This window comes from Panthera leo, chromosome A2 (genome assembly GCF_018350215.1).
Source record: "Panthera leo isolate Ple1 chromosome A2, P.leo_Ple1_pat1.1, whole genome shotgun sequence".
Classification (NCBI taxonomy): domain Eukaryota; kingdom Metazoa; phylum Chordata; class Mammalia; order Carnivora; family Felidae; genus Panthera; species Panthera leo.
Window position 1 is genome coordinate 26,091,469 of NC_056680.1, and position 15,104 is coordinate 26,106,572.

The 15,104-nt window shown below is 41.3% G+C and overlaps 1 protein-coding gene across 8 annotated transcripts in view; it reads left to right on the forward strand.

Annotated features, from left to right (window-relative positions):
• The window catches only part of PXK (PX domain containing serine/threonine kinase like), a 75,519-nt gene that overhangs the window by 34,282 nt on the left and 26,133 nt on the right, over positions 1 to 15,104 (forward strand). For 7 of the 8 annotated variants that reach the window (XM_042929807.1, XM_042929808.1, XM_042929802.1 and 4 more), the window contains exons 4-8: positions 2,924 to 3,110; positions 10,304 to 10,381; positions 10,913 to 10,986; positions 11,547 to 11,621; positions 14,583 to 14,687. In XM_042929807.1, the coding sequence (XP_042785741.1) occupies positions 2,972 to 3,110; positions 10,304 to 10,381; positions 10,913 to 10,986; positions 11,547 to 11,621; positions 14,583 to 14,687 (471 nt within the window). In that variant the 5' untranslated portion in view covers positions 2,924 to 2,971. The remainder of the gene's footprint in view (positions 1 to 2,923; positions 3,111 to 10,303; positions 10,382 to 10,912; positions 10,987 to 11,546; positions 11,622 to 14,582; positions 14,688 to 15,104) is intronic. The other variant, XM_042929806.1, reaches the window with a different exon arrangement.

Consider the following 15,104-nt stretch of genomic DNA (forward strand, 5'->3'; position numbering starts at 1 on the left):
TCTTTAGACATTCCCCTCAATCAATATGCATGTCACTTGGGCTGCTCTAATCTAAGCACAAGTGTAGAATACCACTGTTCTTTGAAAGTGATTTTGCTCATTAAATTAAGATACCAATCTGATGCTTTGTTAAGTTTCAAAAATAGACTTAATGGGGCACCTGGGTGGCTCAGTTGGTTAAGTGCCCAACTTCAGCTCAGGTCATGATCTCACGGCTTATGAGTTCAAACTTCACATCAGGCTCTGTGCTGACAGCTCAGAGCCTGATGCCTGCTTCAGATTCTGTCTCCTTGCACCACCCCCACCCCCATCCCTGACCCCAACCCCACTTGTGCTCTGTCTCTCTCTCTCTCAAAAATAAATAAACATTAAAAAATAAAATAAAAAATAGACTTGTAAAGTTTTAAGGGATCTGGAAAATGATAGATTGAGCACCTGTATTTACTTTTCCTTCCTTCTGAAGCCACTCTAAAACAGCAGTAAGTTGATCTTACACACACACACACACACACACACACACACACACACACAGAGTCAAGGACAAATAGAATAGGAAAGGATAAAGCTACAACAAAACATTTGAAGCTGAAAATCCAGTGGATGAGAGCTAATTAAGTAGATATGGGAAGGCAGAATTCTGAGCTGGGAGGCAGATGGATAACCTCATTGTGTCTCAGTTTATACCGCAGAACCTCCAAAAGGTTTAGCACAAGGTGCTGCCTCCCGTGGGGGGCAAGGTCAAGCTGAAATCAGAAGTTGAGAGTATGTTTAAGAAACAGATCCCCAGATCTTTCCCCATCTAGCAACTTACACCTGCTGCCCTTCTCCCTCCAGCAGAAGATTGGAAGTTTATTATCTGGAAAGGGTAGAACATTGGACTGGGGGATGCAGGCACAGTAAAAATAATTACACAGTACATGTCAGCACTGCCTCTCACCCCCAACTTTGCCCCCTTCCAAAAACCTTCTTCCTTTTAGCTCACAGAACATTGCTGGTCAGACCTAGACCCTCCAGGCAGGGGATTGGAAGATTTGGGAGGAGGGGGATCTGCCCAACCTAAGAGGAAAGAGTTAAAGGTATGGAGATCACAGGTTCTCCCAATGAAACAGCTGAATGAGGTCACGTGCTAAAATAAAGCCCACAGCAGTTAAGTCCCAGCCACTCACTGAGCCCTTCTAGTCAGCTTTTGTTGCTGTGCTCTTCAGTATGAGCAGGCATCCCAGGATTGCCAGGTTCCTAAGGAACACTTTTAACTTGAAAGATAACAATGAAAACAAACAGGAAAAAAAGAAAAAAAAACTTTTGGAAGCAGAATATATACAGCAAGAGGAACATTACAGCTACTTCAGAAAAAAAAATTATTTTTTATAATCTCAGAGAGATAAGAAATTGCATTATATTCAGGATACTGTTAAAAAAAAGAGTACTTAAAAAAAGATAGTAGAAATGAAAACTCTTTAGAAGAGCCGCAAGATACAGGAAATATCCCCAAAAATTTGTTCAGTAGGGAAAAAAAAGGTTGTTTAACAAAAGTGGAAAATAGGAGTGAAGAGATAAGAATAGAGGACCAGTCCAGAGTGTCTAACACTGGACTAAGAGTTCCAGAAAAAGAAAGCAAAGGGCATGGAGGGGAAGAAATAATGACCTAATACAAGAAAATACCAAAGATATTCATAAGGATATGCGTTTCCAGATAGAAAGGGCTACATACTCAGCACAGAGGCTAGAAATAGACCTGCAGAGAGGCACGTGCATGTCACAAACTGAAGTCAAAGAGAAAAGCCTAAAAGCTTCCAGGGAAACAAAACAAAACAAAACAAAACAAAACAAAACAAAAAAAAATGGCAGCAAGAATCTACTGTTAACAGCAGCACTGGAAGCTAGAAGACAATGAAGTAGTTCTTAGAAATCCTGAAGAACAAATATTTCCAACTTAGAATTCCACAATAAGATTCTCTGTCATTCAAGTGTGAGGGTAGTATAAAGACATTTATACATGCAACTTTTCCAAAAAAATTGACCTCTGCAGCACCATTTTTAGGAAGCTGACGGAGAGTATCTCCACCAAAAATCAGGGATTCTCTACAAAAAAAGAAGGTATGGATATAGTAATGGGGTTCACGGGAGAAAGGCAAAAGCATCCCTAGCATGATGTCCCAGGATGCAAGTTCTGCAGCAGAAGTGGGGACCACCAGTCCTGCCTGGAGCAGGGACTCTTCAAAAAGATGAATTGATGCATTTTTGTATCTGAGTATGTTGAGAAGATGCTTAGATGGAGAGTTTGGAGTTGAATAGAAAACTAAAACAAACAAACAAACAGAAATGACCAGTTGATAAAAAGGAATAGTAAGCATGGCTCTCTGGCTCAGAGGTGAATATCACTTAACCTAAAGTAAGCAGGGATATTGCACTAAGTAAAAATTATAACTATATTGGAGGGATTAGGAATAGGTTGTGCATGGGATGAGATTAGGATTGTGAAAGAGAACTTAATCCATAATAGGAAATTAATAGATAATGCCTAAAAATGAAAATTCCTAGTGAACGTTCCCCTATACCAAAAAGATCGGCTCAGAGAATTGGACGCGGCTGTCTCAGGGAACGGGGAATGGCTAGGTCACCTGTTGGCAGAGGTATTTGTCAGGGGAGAGTGTCATGGGACTGCTAACAATAAAAAAAAACTATTTGACTCTTAAAATTACATTCATGTATACGTTTGGTAAAAAGAAAAACACTTTTTTTTAAGTTTTAAAGTTTCTATGCTTAATACAGCATTTTATCAATTCTCAGTTGCAGTTTTTCACATTTTATCATCCCTCTGAAATTAGGATACATCTTAATGAAATATGGCGGCTCAGGATTCTGATATTGCATCTTCTTTGGGGATGGCATGAGTATAATACTTTTTCTCTTTTAATTAAAGATTGCAGGCCTAAGTCTACCTCTTCCTCCCAAAAAATTGATTGGTAACATGGATCGTGAATTCATAGCTGAGAGGCAGAAAGGTCTTCAGAACTATCTCAACGTTATCACCACAAATCATGTCTTGTCTAATTGTGAGCTGGTTAAGAAGTTTTTAGATCCAAACAACTATTCTGCAAACTACACTGGTAAGCAAAGGGGTCTCTGAGCTATGGTTGCATGACTAAAGAGGCACTGTTCTTTGCTGGAGAAGACATGTGGGAGAAACTCTCCTGCCAAACGGGGACACGTGTACATTTGTTATAGGGCATTATTCCTTTACTAATACTTGCCTGATTGTAATTTACTGTAAGAGTATAAGAAGAAAATAATTACTTCTAAAATGTGTGTAATGTGTGCACAGAAGAATATGAAAGAGAAGTTATTGTGTGTGTGTACTTGGAGTCTTTTATTATCTTCCCTGGCAGAACAGAAAGTAAATAATCCACAATAACCTAATTTGATTTTTAATTTGGCTCTCCTTTCGTACTTACAGTATATAGCATGTCTACTTTCCTGGGAATTACTTTTTTTTTTTTTAAGTTTATTTATTTTATTTTGAGAGAGAGTGTGCTCAAGTAAGGGAGGGGCAGAAAGAGGGAGGCAGAGGATCCCAAGCAGGTTCTGCACCATCAGCACAGAGCCCGATGAGCGGCTCGAATCCATGAACCGTGAGATCATGACCTGAGCTGAAGTTGGATGCTTAACTGACTGAGCCAGTCAGTCAGGCACCCTATCTGGGAATTACTTTAAACTGAGTGGTTCAGAAGGGTCCTCTCTGTGTCTTCCCAGTTGTTCCCAGAGACCCACTCAGTGCAAAGCCTAAGGAGCTCTTCCAAATTTTCCCCAAATCAACCAGGGGACTGAGGTGGAAAGGGTTCCAGTTATACACAAAGCTAGCGTCAATAACCTAAGCCTGTTGTCAGCAGAAGGAGTGATTAAATATTCAATATGCCTTGGGGTGGCCTTGAAGAGACCCATGGAAACTGTTGTAGAACCGAGCCAGAAACTAGAATTTGACTGAGCTGTTAAAGCTGACCCATGCTTAGAGTCTCAATGGAACTCTGCGTATTTTTAATAAGCTGATTTCCTTGCTAAGAGAATAGATTGTTCACACATTACATTTCATGTCCTCAAGACACTGCTTTTGAAGTAATTAGAAGGAGGCACTTTTATTCCTGTTTCAGAGAGAGGGAAATAGAGGGCTGCCTGTCAGGTACCAAACTTTTCTGCATAATGAACTCAATCCAGGGAGCTTTAAAAAAATCCCGATGCCTAGGCTGCCCTCATGCCAATTAAATCAAAATCTCTACAGATGGGGGTGGGGGCTCCTGGTTTGGAAAGCTCCCCAAGAAATTCCAATATGCAGCTGAGTTTAAAAACCACAGCCCTTGGGCCTTGCTACTCACAGTGTGGTCCTCTGACCCACAGCACTGGCATCACTGGGAGCTTGTCAGAAATGCTGAATTCAGGCCCCATGCCAAACCTACATACAGATCAGGATCTGATTTTAACAAGGTCCCCAGGTTATTTGCATGCACATTAAAGTCTGAGAAGCCTCTGATGTACCTCCTTTCTTCTCATGGAAGTACCTGCAGAGGTAAAAATGCCTTTCTAGAATGTAGCCAATAAAGGAAAGTTTAGTTCAAACTCACATTTACTCTAAGTTACAAAATTGAACATTAAGTTATTACAAGGCTTTTATTCTTCCCCCAGTTGTTTTTTGGTTCAGACAGGAGAAAAGACATCACAGGATGGGGCTCCCAGGACAGCTTAGATTCTTTCAGTGTGGCATCTCTCATGGCTTTCAGTCACCATGCTTCACCTCGATCATTCCCAAAATTGTCAGATGGCAAACCTGGATTGACTGCTATCAAATCAGCCTTCACCTAGCCCCATTCATTGGTTTGTCTACTTAGTTCCTGAGAGTGTCTGCTAATGTGCTCCTGAGGGCAGGCATCAAGTTGCAGTGCCTACAGGATGATGCCGTTCATCCCATAGGCTCTCACTGTCTGCTCTGCCTGTGCTGTGTGCTGGGTGCAGGTCCGGGTGTCGGGGGTGCAGGTGCAAGGAAGATGCGCTCCCTACGAGCAGGGAGCTTGTACCAGGAGTACATTGAATTACCTGGGGTCAGAGCTAGAAAAGATTTGGAGCAGGCATGTCAAGACCAACCCTTTCATTTCATAGATGAGAGATCACCTGAGAGGAAAGGCCTTACCTAGGGCTGCACATTCGTATGACTGTACAAGCATACAACGTCTGTTTTCCAGTTAAGATGCTGCTTTGCCCCTGGAAGATGATCTGATCCCTGTATTTCCTACTACTGTACCCCTCACATGCTACTGTTTTTCTTGATCTTTCTCCTTTCCCCCTGTATGGCAGAACAGTCAGGAGTCCAAAGCAAATGTGGGCAGAGGTATAATAAGGTTGCTAGAGACTCCCACTGGAACCCAAGTGCTCAAGAAGGCGGCACAGTCCTGGAATGAAACACTAGGGGATGGAGGCTGTTTGCAGAGCATATGCTGATTTATTGCCCCTTTTGAATGAAACTGTCAGAACTTGTCTTGTCTCTAGGCTGACTCACTAGCAGCCTGGAAAGGGAAGCCCAGGCAGCCTCCTGTACCAGCTTGACAGCCAGTCCCTGGAAAGCCAGGTGGACTGGTCCAGGCTTCCTGAAACTCAAAGCATGGCCTGTGGTTCCTGAGGGCACTCTGCATACCTCCACCATGTGGCACCTCTCGAAGCAGGGCCACTTCCCCCTTTCATTTGGGTAATGTCTCCACCTCTTATCTTTTTCCAAATGGTCTGTGGTCACCACCCCTTTCCACTTCAGCAGGATGTGCATGCTGCATTCATGTGGCCAAAGTCACCAACACCACTCTTGCTGTCTCTTGCTCTGAGGTTGAAGATGCCTTGTTGGAGTGGGGACTCTGATGCCACCACAGTGTCCAGGTGGTGGGTAACTAGGAGCTTCAGGACACCAGCGGCTGCTCCTCTCTCTCTGGGTCTCCAGCCTGGGATTGCTGATCTTTTCCTTCTTTTCCTGGTGTTCTCCAGATGACCAAGGAAATACAGGTCCTTAGTGCTCTTGTGGGGGAGTTATGAGATGTCCATTTGTATTTTGTTTCAGTTTTTTTTTTTAAGTTTATTTAATTTTTGACAGAGAAAGTATGAGTAGGGGAGGGGCAGAGAGTGAGGGAAAGAAAATCCCAAGCAGGTTCCACACTGTCAGTGCAGCGCCTGATGCAGGGCTCGAACCCATGAACTGTGAGACCATGACCTGAGCCAAAATTGGACACTTAACCATCTGAGCCACCAAGGTGCCCCTGTTGACTTTTTATTTAAATTCCAAAGGTGTCCATTTGTGTTACTACCAAGTCTAATTGAGGGCCAGCCAATGTATAGGGAAAACAGGTGTTTCCCAGTCACTAGGGGCTTGTATTGGAAAACGCACACACACATGCCCCACTCCACACAAACCTCACCTTATTCATCTAACAAGATGCTTTTCTTTCTTTCTTTCTTTCTTTCTTTCTTTCTTTCTTTCTTTCTTTCTTTCTTTCTTTCTTTCTTTCTTTCTTTTGCTTCTATCATTTAAAAACCTGTCTGAGTGGCTCAGTCAGTTAAGCATCTAACTTCAGCTCAGGTCATGATTGCGAGTTTGAGCCCTGTGTAGGGTGCCTGGTACCTGCTTTGAATTCTGTGTCTCTCTCTCTGCCCCTTCCTTGCTCGTGCTTTGTCTCTGTCTCTCTCTCAAAAATAAATAAACATTAAAAAACATTTTTTAAAGCCTCAGTGCAGTGTAGCCATCTTCCTGCTTCAGACCTCAAACCTCCTCAGAATAGGGGATTTTTAATGTCCATTTTTAATGTCCATGCAAAAGTCACTTGTACCAGAGATGAGGAGCTTGGATCCCTGTGACAGCTTTGTAGCATTTCCCCTCTGTGAACCTCAGGTCCTGATCTATAAAACAAGAAGAGGGGAAAGGGGAGTGGACAGGAAGTGGACAGGCCCTCTTCTACCCAAGAACCCTATGAGTAGGTCAGGCAGTAGTGCGCTCAAGTGGGGGTGTGGATTGTGTTCAGAACGAGAGCAGGATGCTTTGGGAAGTTGTAGGCCGCAGTCCGCTGTGCAGACCTCCACACATCTACTCCTGCTGTAGACCTCCTCTACTACTCCTGCTGTAGTAGATGGGGGATCTGGAGCCCAGCTGCTGGGCTGGAGGAGGCTGTTCCCTGTAATCATCATGGAGCTGGGATCTAGGAGCTCAGAGATTGCACATACTGGGGGCAACTGGTATATTCTGAGCTGAGAAGTCAGAGGTCTGTGGGAAGCACAGGGTGGGCCTGAAGGCATTGCTGTGCATTTCCTGCCTGGGGCTGGTTTATCAGCATTTCCTGAGCATGCAGTTTTTCCCCAGGTGTCAGTCAGTGTTCAAGAAATGAGAGCAGATGCCTTTCGTTTCGTGGATTTTGTGTTCTAATGGGAGAGAGCATCCACATCCATTGAACACATATTGAACCCTTAGTTCTTGCTTTATCAAATATTTATTGCCTACTCTGTGTCAGGTGCTACAAATACAGCATTGAGGAAAATATAGTCCCCTACCTGCACCCCAAGGCACTTCTGCAGGGAGACTGACAGGTGAAGGCTATGGCAGAGTAGACATGGAGCAGCATCTTGAGGGTAGGGGTAGAGGGGCAGATGATCCAGATCTGAAGGTGGAGGAAGGCTTCCAGAAAAGTTGATACCTACGTGGAGATCTAAGGATAAGTAGAAGTTTGCCAGGCCAGAGGCAAGGGCCAGTGCTCCAGGAGAGAAAAAAATATTTCCATGTAGCTGTGGGCTTTTGCCCAGACTAAGACATAGCCTTCCAGCTGGAGTTCACAGTCTAATGGAAGAGAGTAGCCATACCTCAGGACAGTCCATGGTGAATCCCATAGGAGAAGGACACTTGTAGCTCTGGGAATGTACAGAGGATGGAGGGCCCAGGGAGACCTGGCTAGGGGAGCAGCAGATTTGGGTTGACCCTTGAAGGACAGGAATGGAAAATGCAGAGGGGTGGGGTCAGGCCAGTCTTCTGGGGGTCAAGGCAGGCAAATCTACGTACCACATGTTGTGGAGGGGTAAAGACAGAAAGATAAGTTAAAGCCAGAGCTGAGTTAACACTAGATTTAGAAGCTTGGCCTTGGGGCGCCTGGGTGGCTCAGTCGGTTGAGCATCCGACTTCGGCTCAGGTCATGATCTCACAGTCTGTGAGTTCGAGCCCCGCATCGGGCTCTGTGCTGATGGCTCAGAGCCTGGAGCCTGTTTCCGATTCTGTGTCTCCCTCTCTCTCTGCCCCTTCCCTGCTCATGTTCTGTCTCTGTCTCAAAAATAAATAAAAACATTAAGAAAAAAAATTAGTTTAAAAAAAGAAGCTTGGCCTTGATTTTGTTAGGAAATGGTGTGCTAGTAAATGTTTCTAAGCAGAGGAGTAGATGCTTACAATTGAAGTGCGTTGCCTGAATCTGGGGAGGGAGGGGATTCATACTGAAAGTGTAGGTATGTGATTTGCTTCACAATAAGTCATAGTTCAAGGGAAAGAAAATGTCCTTTCTGCAATTTCCTGATTCTCTAAGGTAAAAAAAAAAAAAATCAGTTTTCCAGTCCTCAATTTATCAGTAACAAATTCAGCACGTTCTGTTTGTTGACAGCTATTTCCCCCATTCCTAGAACAACATGTGGTATGTAGTAGCATACGATAAATGTTGAATAAGGATTTTGCGGGAAATTATGAGTCACTGTTGGTTGTGAATGAACTGTCCTTTACAGCTCTTAGAATCACATTGTACTGCATTTAGAAAATTATTTTTCATGATCCTTCTCAAAGTTGATAATGATTTTCACTGAAAACAATGTGTTTTTAAGTTATGTTGAAGTTGTTTTAACGATTGTTTACATTCAAGTTGTTTTGGAAATGCTGAAACATTTTTATCAACATTAATTATAGAGGAGGTACAGAGGTCCCAGTGTTGATTATGAAAATTTTATATGCTTCTGCCATACTCGGTCCCTCCAGATGGTTTGTCACTTTGGGGTAGTTAGAACAAATGTAGGTGGAGTCAGTTTTGTATTTGATCATGTCTTGTTTTCTTCTGTGTGGATAGCATCAACACTTTATGTATCGAGTCACTAAACGAGTCGATTGTTTTCTTCCCCGAAACTCTTAACTCATAATGTGCCGTAAAATATATGACATTGTTTGCCAAGTGCTTGGCATGGTAATTCCAGACTAGGTCATTCTGACATATGGAGAGCATTTTTGCCGAATCTCTCATTCCTCACCAGTGTGCCTGGAATGTCATTCATGCTAGGTGGAGGTGAAATTCCACAGTGAACTTGCAGTGTTGCTGTTTGCTTTCAGGGATCTAGAGTGGCTTCATTTTCTCATTGCATTGAGGGAAAATAGCAAATTACAGATGTTGCTTTTTGCAGGAAATGTAAAAAGGCACAGTTGTTCTGATAATTTCTTAATACAGTGAACGTTAAAGAACTTCCTCTTCTCATTGTCTTCTTAAAAGGGGGAAACGTTCTTACGATACGTGAACACAAAAGAAGGATGGATTATTTTTCCAGTAAACAGGGGTATGGTAACTTCCCACAATAGAACTGTGTTGTTGCTGTACATAGATGTTTTTCTAAAACACTGGCTTTTATTTCCAATATATATTTAAGGCTAATCGCTTCTTTGTTGGTGAAAGCTGTAATTCCATGAGGAATGAAGACAGGATAAATATCACTTGGAGCAACATAAAGACTGTTCTGAGCTGACCTCAGATCACATTTTGAATTTTGTGCTTGGGTTGTGGCCTGGTGCATATAATGAAGTCCTGGCTTATGCCAACTAGTTTAGGTATTTTAGATCTTTCAGTTTAAAAAATATCTACGTATTTTTTTATATCATTAATAATTACTCTTTTTAATAAACTTTTTACTTTGGAATAATTTTAGACTTATAGAGTATAGAGAGTTTCCATATACCACCCCTCACCGAATTTTCCCTAATGTTAGCATCTTACATGACCATGGCACAGTTATCAAAACTAAGAAATCAACATTGGTGCATTACTATTAACTACAGATTCTATGCAGATTTCACTAGTGTTTCCACTAATGTCCTTTTTCTGTTCCAGGATCCAATCTAGAATCCTACATTGCAGTTATATCTGCAGATTTTTTTTTAATTAAGTTTTTTAAGAAGGTCATAGACCATAAGGATTTCATTTGCTAGAATAAGATCTTAAGCATATGGTACTTTCATAATAGGTTTGCCTGATGAGTTTCTAAAATGTCTTTGCAGAGATTGCCTTACAGCAAGTTTCCATGTTCTTCCGATCAGAACCAAAGTGGGAGGTGGTAGAGCCATTGAAAGACATAGGTGAGAAACTGGCATATGTCTAGTCTGTTAATACAGGTCACAGAACTGGACTCTTTGTCACACTTTCCTATCTGTATCCTGAGAAAGCTCTTAAATGCAGGTGATTTCTTTTTCTTTTTGCTTTCTGACTGCCTGGAGGTGCAGTCCATAATTTTTATACTTCATGAATCTTGGGCAAAGCACTACCTGAGGGTTTGGAGGGTAGTACTGTGTACTTTTAGGGCCCTCATTCATTTGCCATCACTCTTTCTCACTAAACTTTAACTTAAGTTTTCCTATTCCCGTGAATAGAATAGTTTCTTTGCCGTTGTTTTTGGTGTTTTTTTTGGTGGGGTTTCTGGACTTTTTGTTTTGTTTTACTTTTCTTAAGTACAGTCTTTCCCATGTCAACATTACCAAATGGTCATTTTGCTGGTGCCTGTGTTACTGTGGATAGTATTACCAAACTTAAGTTTTATTATTCTTTAGTTGATGATATTTCTGTTGGTGTAAAAATGATATGCTATAAATACATCTCTGCTTTTATGGCAGGTTGGAGAATAAGGAAGAAATATTTCTTGATGAAGATTAAAAATCAGCCAAAGGAACGGCTAGTGTTAAGCTGGGTAAGCTGGTTTTTTGCTTCAGTCTCATTTCAGGGACTTTAGCTGGGTTTATGAAAGCAGATATTGGAAAAGAGAATTAAGAAACTGTACTGTGCTCCTGAATGATGTATAAGGCCTCTTCAGTCCCACAACAAAAGAGTCATTTTGAGTCACTTTGCTTATTCATTTGGTTATATGGATGTGATATTATCTGATCAACTAGTAAACATCTGGAAAGAAACAGGAACAGCTTAAAATACTTCTGGAGCCTCTTTAGGATTGGCAATTTTGCAGTTTGTTTTAAGGAAGACATACTTGAACATTACTTTATGTTATATCTCTCACTTTGGGAGTTCTAGTGATTTGGTTAATGGAATTTGGTAAGAGTGTAGTTAAATCCTGGTACATATATGTTTATATTCTACCGCTCCAGAAAAGCCTTGAGGCAACAAAACTTAGTGTGGTTTTCATCTTTGGTTTACAGTCATATATTTGGGCAAATGAAAAAAGGGAAAGAGTAACAAGGAATTTTTCTTTTGATTACTAAGGCAACACCCTAATATTTCCCCCCATGTTTTCAGGCTGACCTTGGTCCCGACAAGTATCTGTCAGATAAAGATTTTCAGTGTCTAATCAAACTTCTACCTTCCTGTTTGGTGAGTACAAGCCCTTCTATTATTCTACGTACTGATGACAGATTCACAGTGTTTTCTTGTAGGTGACCATGGACAGACGAGCTGGAAATACTCTGTAGGCTCAACGGAATGGAGAGGTAGAGTGGATTTTAGTTCAGACTGAAATTGTTCAGGGCTACTCCCATAGTTCAGAGGCCATTTAAATGGCATTCGTGACATCTACACAAACCATGAAACATGATAATTTAAATGGTTATGTGTGTTTTAAACAAATGTCAGAGTAGGAAAGCACCCACTTTGTTCTTGATGAGGATGTTTATATCCATGGAATTGAAAGATCTGTTTCTAGCCTGAGAAAACAGAACTAATATAGATTTAGATAGGCTGGGTATGGGGAAGCACAAGAGCTCTTTTGCTGTCTGAGTCACTATTCTCACAGGCCAAATAGTTGGCCTTTAGGAGTGCCTGGTATTGTTTATGCTAATGTACATTTTGATCCAAGGCCTTTAGTGGAAAAAAACACATCAATATGTTTCAGAATATATGCAGAATGTCTTCAGGAAAAGACTAATCTGGCCAGAAAATTGAGTTAGTATTGATGTTCTTTATCTGTGGTCTGCATGAGGATGTAGGACCCTAGACTGAGCCATTCATGAGCACAATTATGCTGACCTGTCTAGTTGGGTTGGCAAGTTCGTTTTTGAAGATAGAAGGTCTTGTCAAGCTAGCAAAACCAAGCATTTAATGAAGTGTGATATGTAGCCAAGAAAAATGCTGTGGTCTTTGAGTGCGATTAGTTGTGTGACACAGGCTCTCAGCATTCAATTCCATTTTTTTTTTTTTTTTAATTTTGGTTTTCAACATTTATTTATTTATTTATTTATTTATTTATTTATTTATTTAATTATTTAGGGAACAAGTACACGAACAGGGGAGGGGCAGAGGGAGAGATGGAGTCACAGAATCCGAAGCAGGCTCTAGGCTCTGAGCTGTCAGCACAGAGCCTCAGGCAGGGCTTGAACCCATGAACTGTGAGATCACGACGACTTGAGCCGAAGTTGGACACTTAACCAACTGAGCCACCCAGACGCCCCTCCAAACTTCTTTTAATGGTTGTGGTTTTTTAAAAGGAGGTAGTACAGATAAGTGGTGCATGTTAAAATTGTGGAAAGTGAGAAAACATGGAAAAGCAAAAATAAAATAAAACTCACTTGTAATCCCAACCAACCAGAAGCATGAACCAAAATGTGTAGTTGTTGCTTTTCTAGAGCTTTATATGGTTATTTTTGAAAAATTAAATACATATTATTTTAAAACCTGATTTTTTGGTTAATGGTATACCGTGCGCATCTTTTATGTTGAATACATGTAGTATAACATCATTATTCTGGCTCCATAGAATTGTCGTTGGCTTTACTTCAGTTTATTCAGCTAATCTTATACTAGACATTTGGACCACTTCCAGTTTTTTGTTCTTATTTAAAAAAAAAAAGCCACAGTGAACAATTCAGGCTAAACATTTGTACCCATCCTTAATTATTTTCATAAGATGATAAGAATTAATAAAGGAGATATTTTGAGACTGTATAAATATCCTGTTGTTACCAAATCCACTAGTTTTAGCCTCATTGAGATTTTCCAACTTCATCATTCTTCTTAGGTTTATGAGTTGGCACTCTAAGGAAGAGCTTCCTATTCTCCCCTCTGTTTATATCGTATGGACTCAAAGATTTTTATTTTATTCATTGGGTTCCTTTTTGGAGTGATGAAAATGTTCTAAAATTAGGTTGTGTGGTAGTTTGTACAGCTCTGAATATACTGAAAATCATTGACTTGTGCACTGTAAATAGATGAATTTTAATGGTATGTGCGGTATATTTCAATAAAGCTGTTAGAATGTCAACATCAATCATTTTGATGTGATGATCAGGAGAAACTTCATGATCAGTTACTGTATTTTTTGGACACACCCTTCCATCCCCACCCCACTCAACCCCTGCCTCCCGATTCCTTGCACAGCTCAGCTCCTAAGGGTTTAAATTTTAATGTTATTCCTTTGAGCTAATGGTTATTGTAATATCTGTCTGAAGCCACTTTGTTCATGTAACCAAAATTCCAGGTCATACGAGGACTTTCCTTTCAGTCATTAAATAATTTGTCTCACTCTTCACCCCACTTGGTTGACTCAGTGTCCCCATCTCAGGAATACCCTGTGAATCGTCATATTGCACACTCCAGTAGAAGGATCGGAAGATTCTTGCAAGCTGCTTTTGATAAGGGCTTAAGATGCCAAAGGATGCTGCTTTTGCTTGTTTTCTGGCTTTTACATTCCCTGGCGTGGTACCGAACAGCAGTGTGAAATGTTAGGCAAAGCTGTGAATAAAGACACATTTACCCTGGTCCTCACTTGGCTGTTCTAGGATTTGGCTATAGTCTTTACCAGTTTACAGCAGCAGAATATTAAAACCACTGTCCCCCAAACTCAGACTTTCTCTTTCTTCCACCCTTTTGCCTGGGTTCTGAGAATGTGCATACCCAGGCAGATACCTTCACATGTAGAGCTCACCGTGCCGGTTAGCTACCTCCCTTTGTTTATGTTCCTTCTCTCATCTAAAGAACCAGGTGCACCCGGGTGGCTCAGTCGCTTAAGCGTCTGACTCTTGATTTCGGCTTGGGGTGAGATCGAGCCCTGCATGGGACTCCGTGCTGACAGCGGGGAGCCTGCTTGGGATTTTCACTCTCCCCCTCTCTCTGCCCCTCTCCCCTCACGCTCCGTCTCTCTCCAAATAAATAAACATTTTAAAAAATAAAGAACGAGGTGCTAGTTGATCATCTTGTAAGAAAATGCCATGTGTTCAGGGACATCCCCACATTTATGTGCAACTACACAGCTGAAATGGTATTTGTCTCTATGTAACCAGATTCTTATCTCAAAGGACCTAGACACTGATGTGAATAATCGTGAATTTCTTGTTTTGGCAGCACCCTTACATCTATCGGGTCACCTTTGCCACAGCTAATGAATCCTCAGCATTGCTTATTAGGATGTTTAATGAAAAAGGAACTTTGAAGGACCTGATCTACAAGGTACTTGTGCAAGTTCATGATCATAAGGACGTTCTCAAGTCCCTTCAGAACCTGTTGTTGATACTTGAGCTTTAAGTTTCCAGAAGTTAGGCCCTGGGGGCTTTATTTTAATTTTGATTTTATTTGGAATCTATTTTGACTTTAGCAATAAAACTTCCCAGTCTGGTAGAGCATTCCTTTCCCCACATGGAAGAAGGTTGGACACACAATGCTTAGGTCCATTACATTGTAGGCTGCTTTCTTAGGTCAGTTTTGAAGTTTGTGTCTTTCACTTAAGAAAGCAATACTGCAGTATCTCAGGAAAGTTGGAAAATAGGACTTTGGGGTCTGCCAAGGTCAAGACCTGTTTGATCTTCACTGGACTAGAGAAGGGATGGAACCCAGGTCAGCTTCTTTCTATCAACTGTACAGACCCTT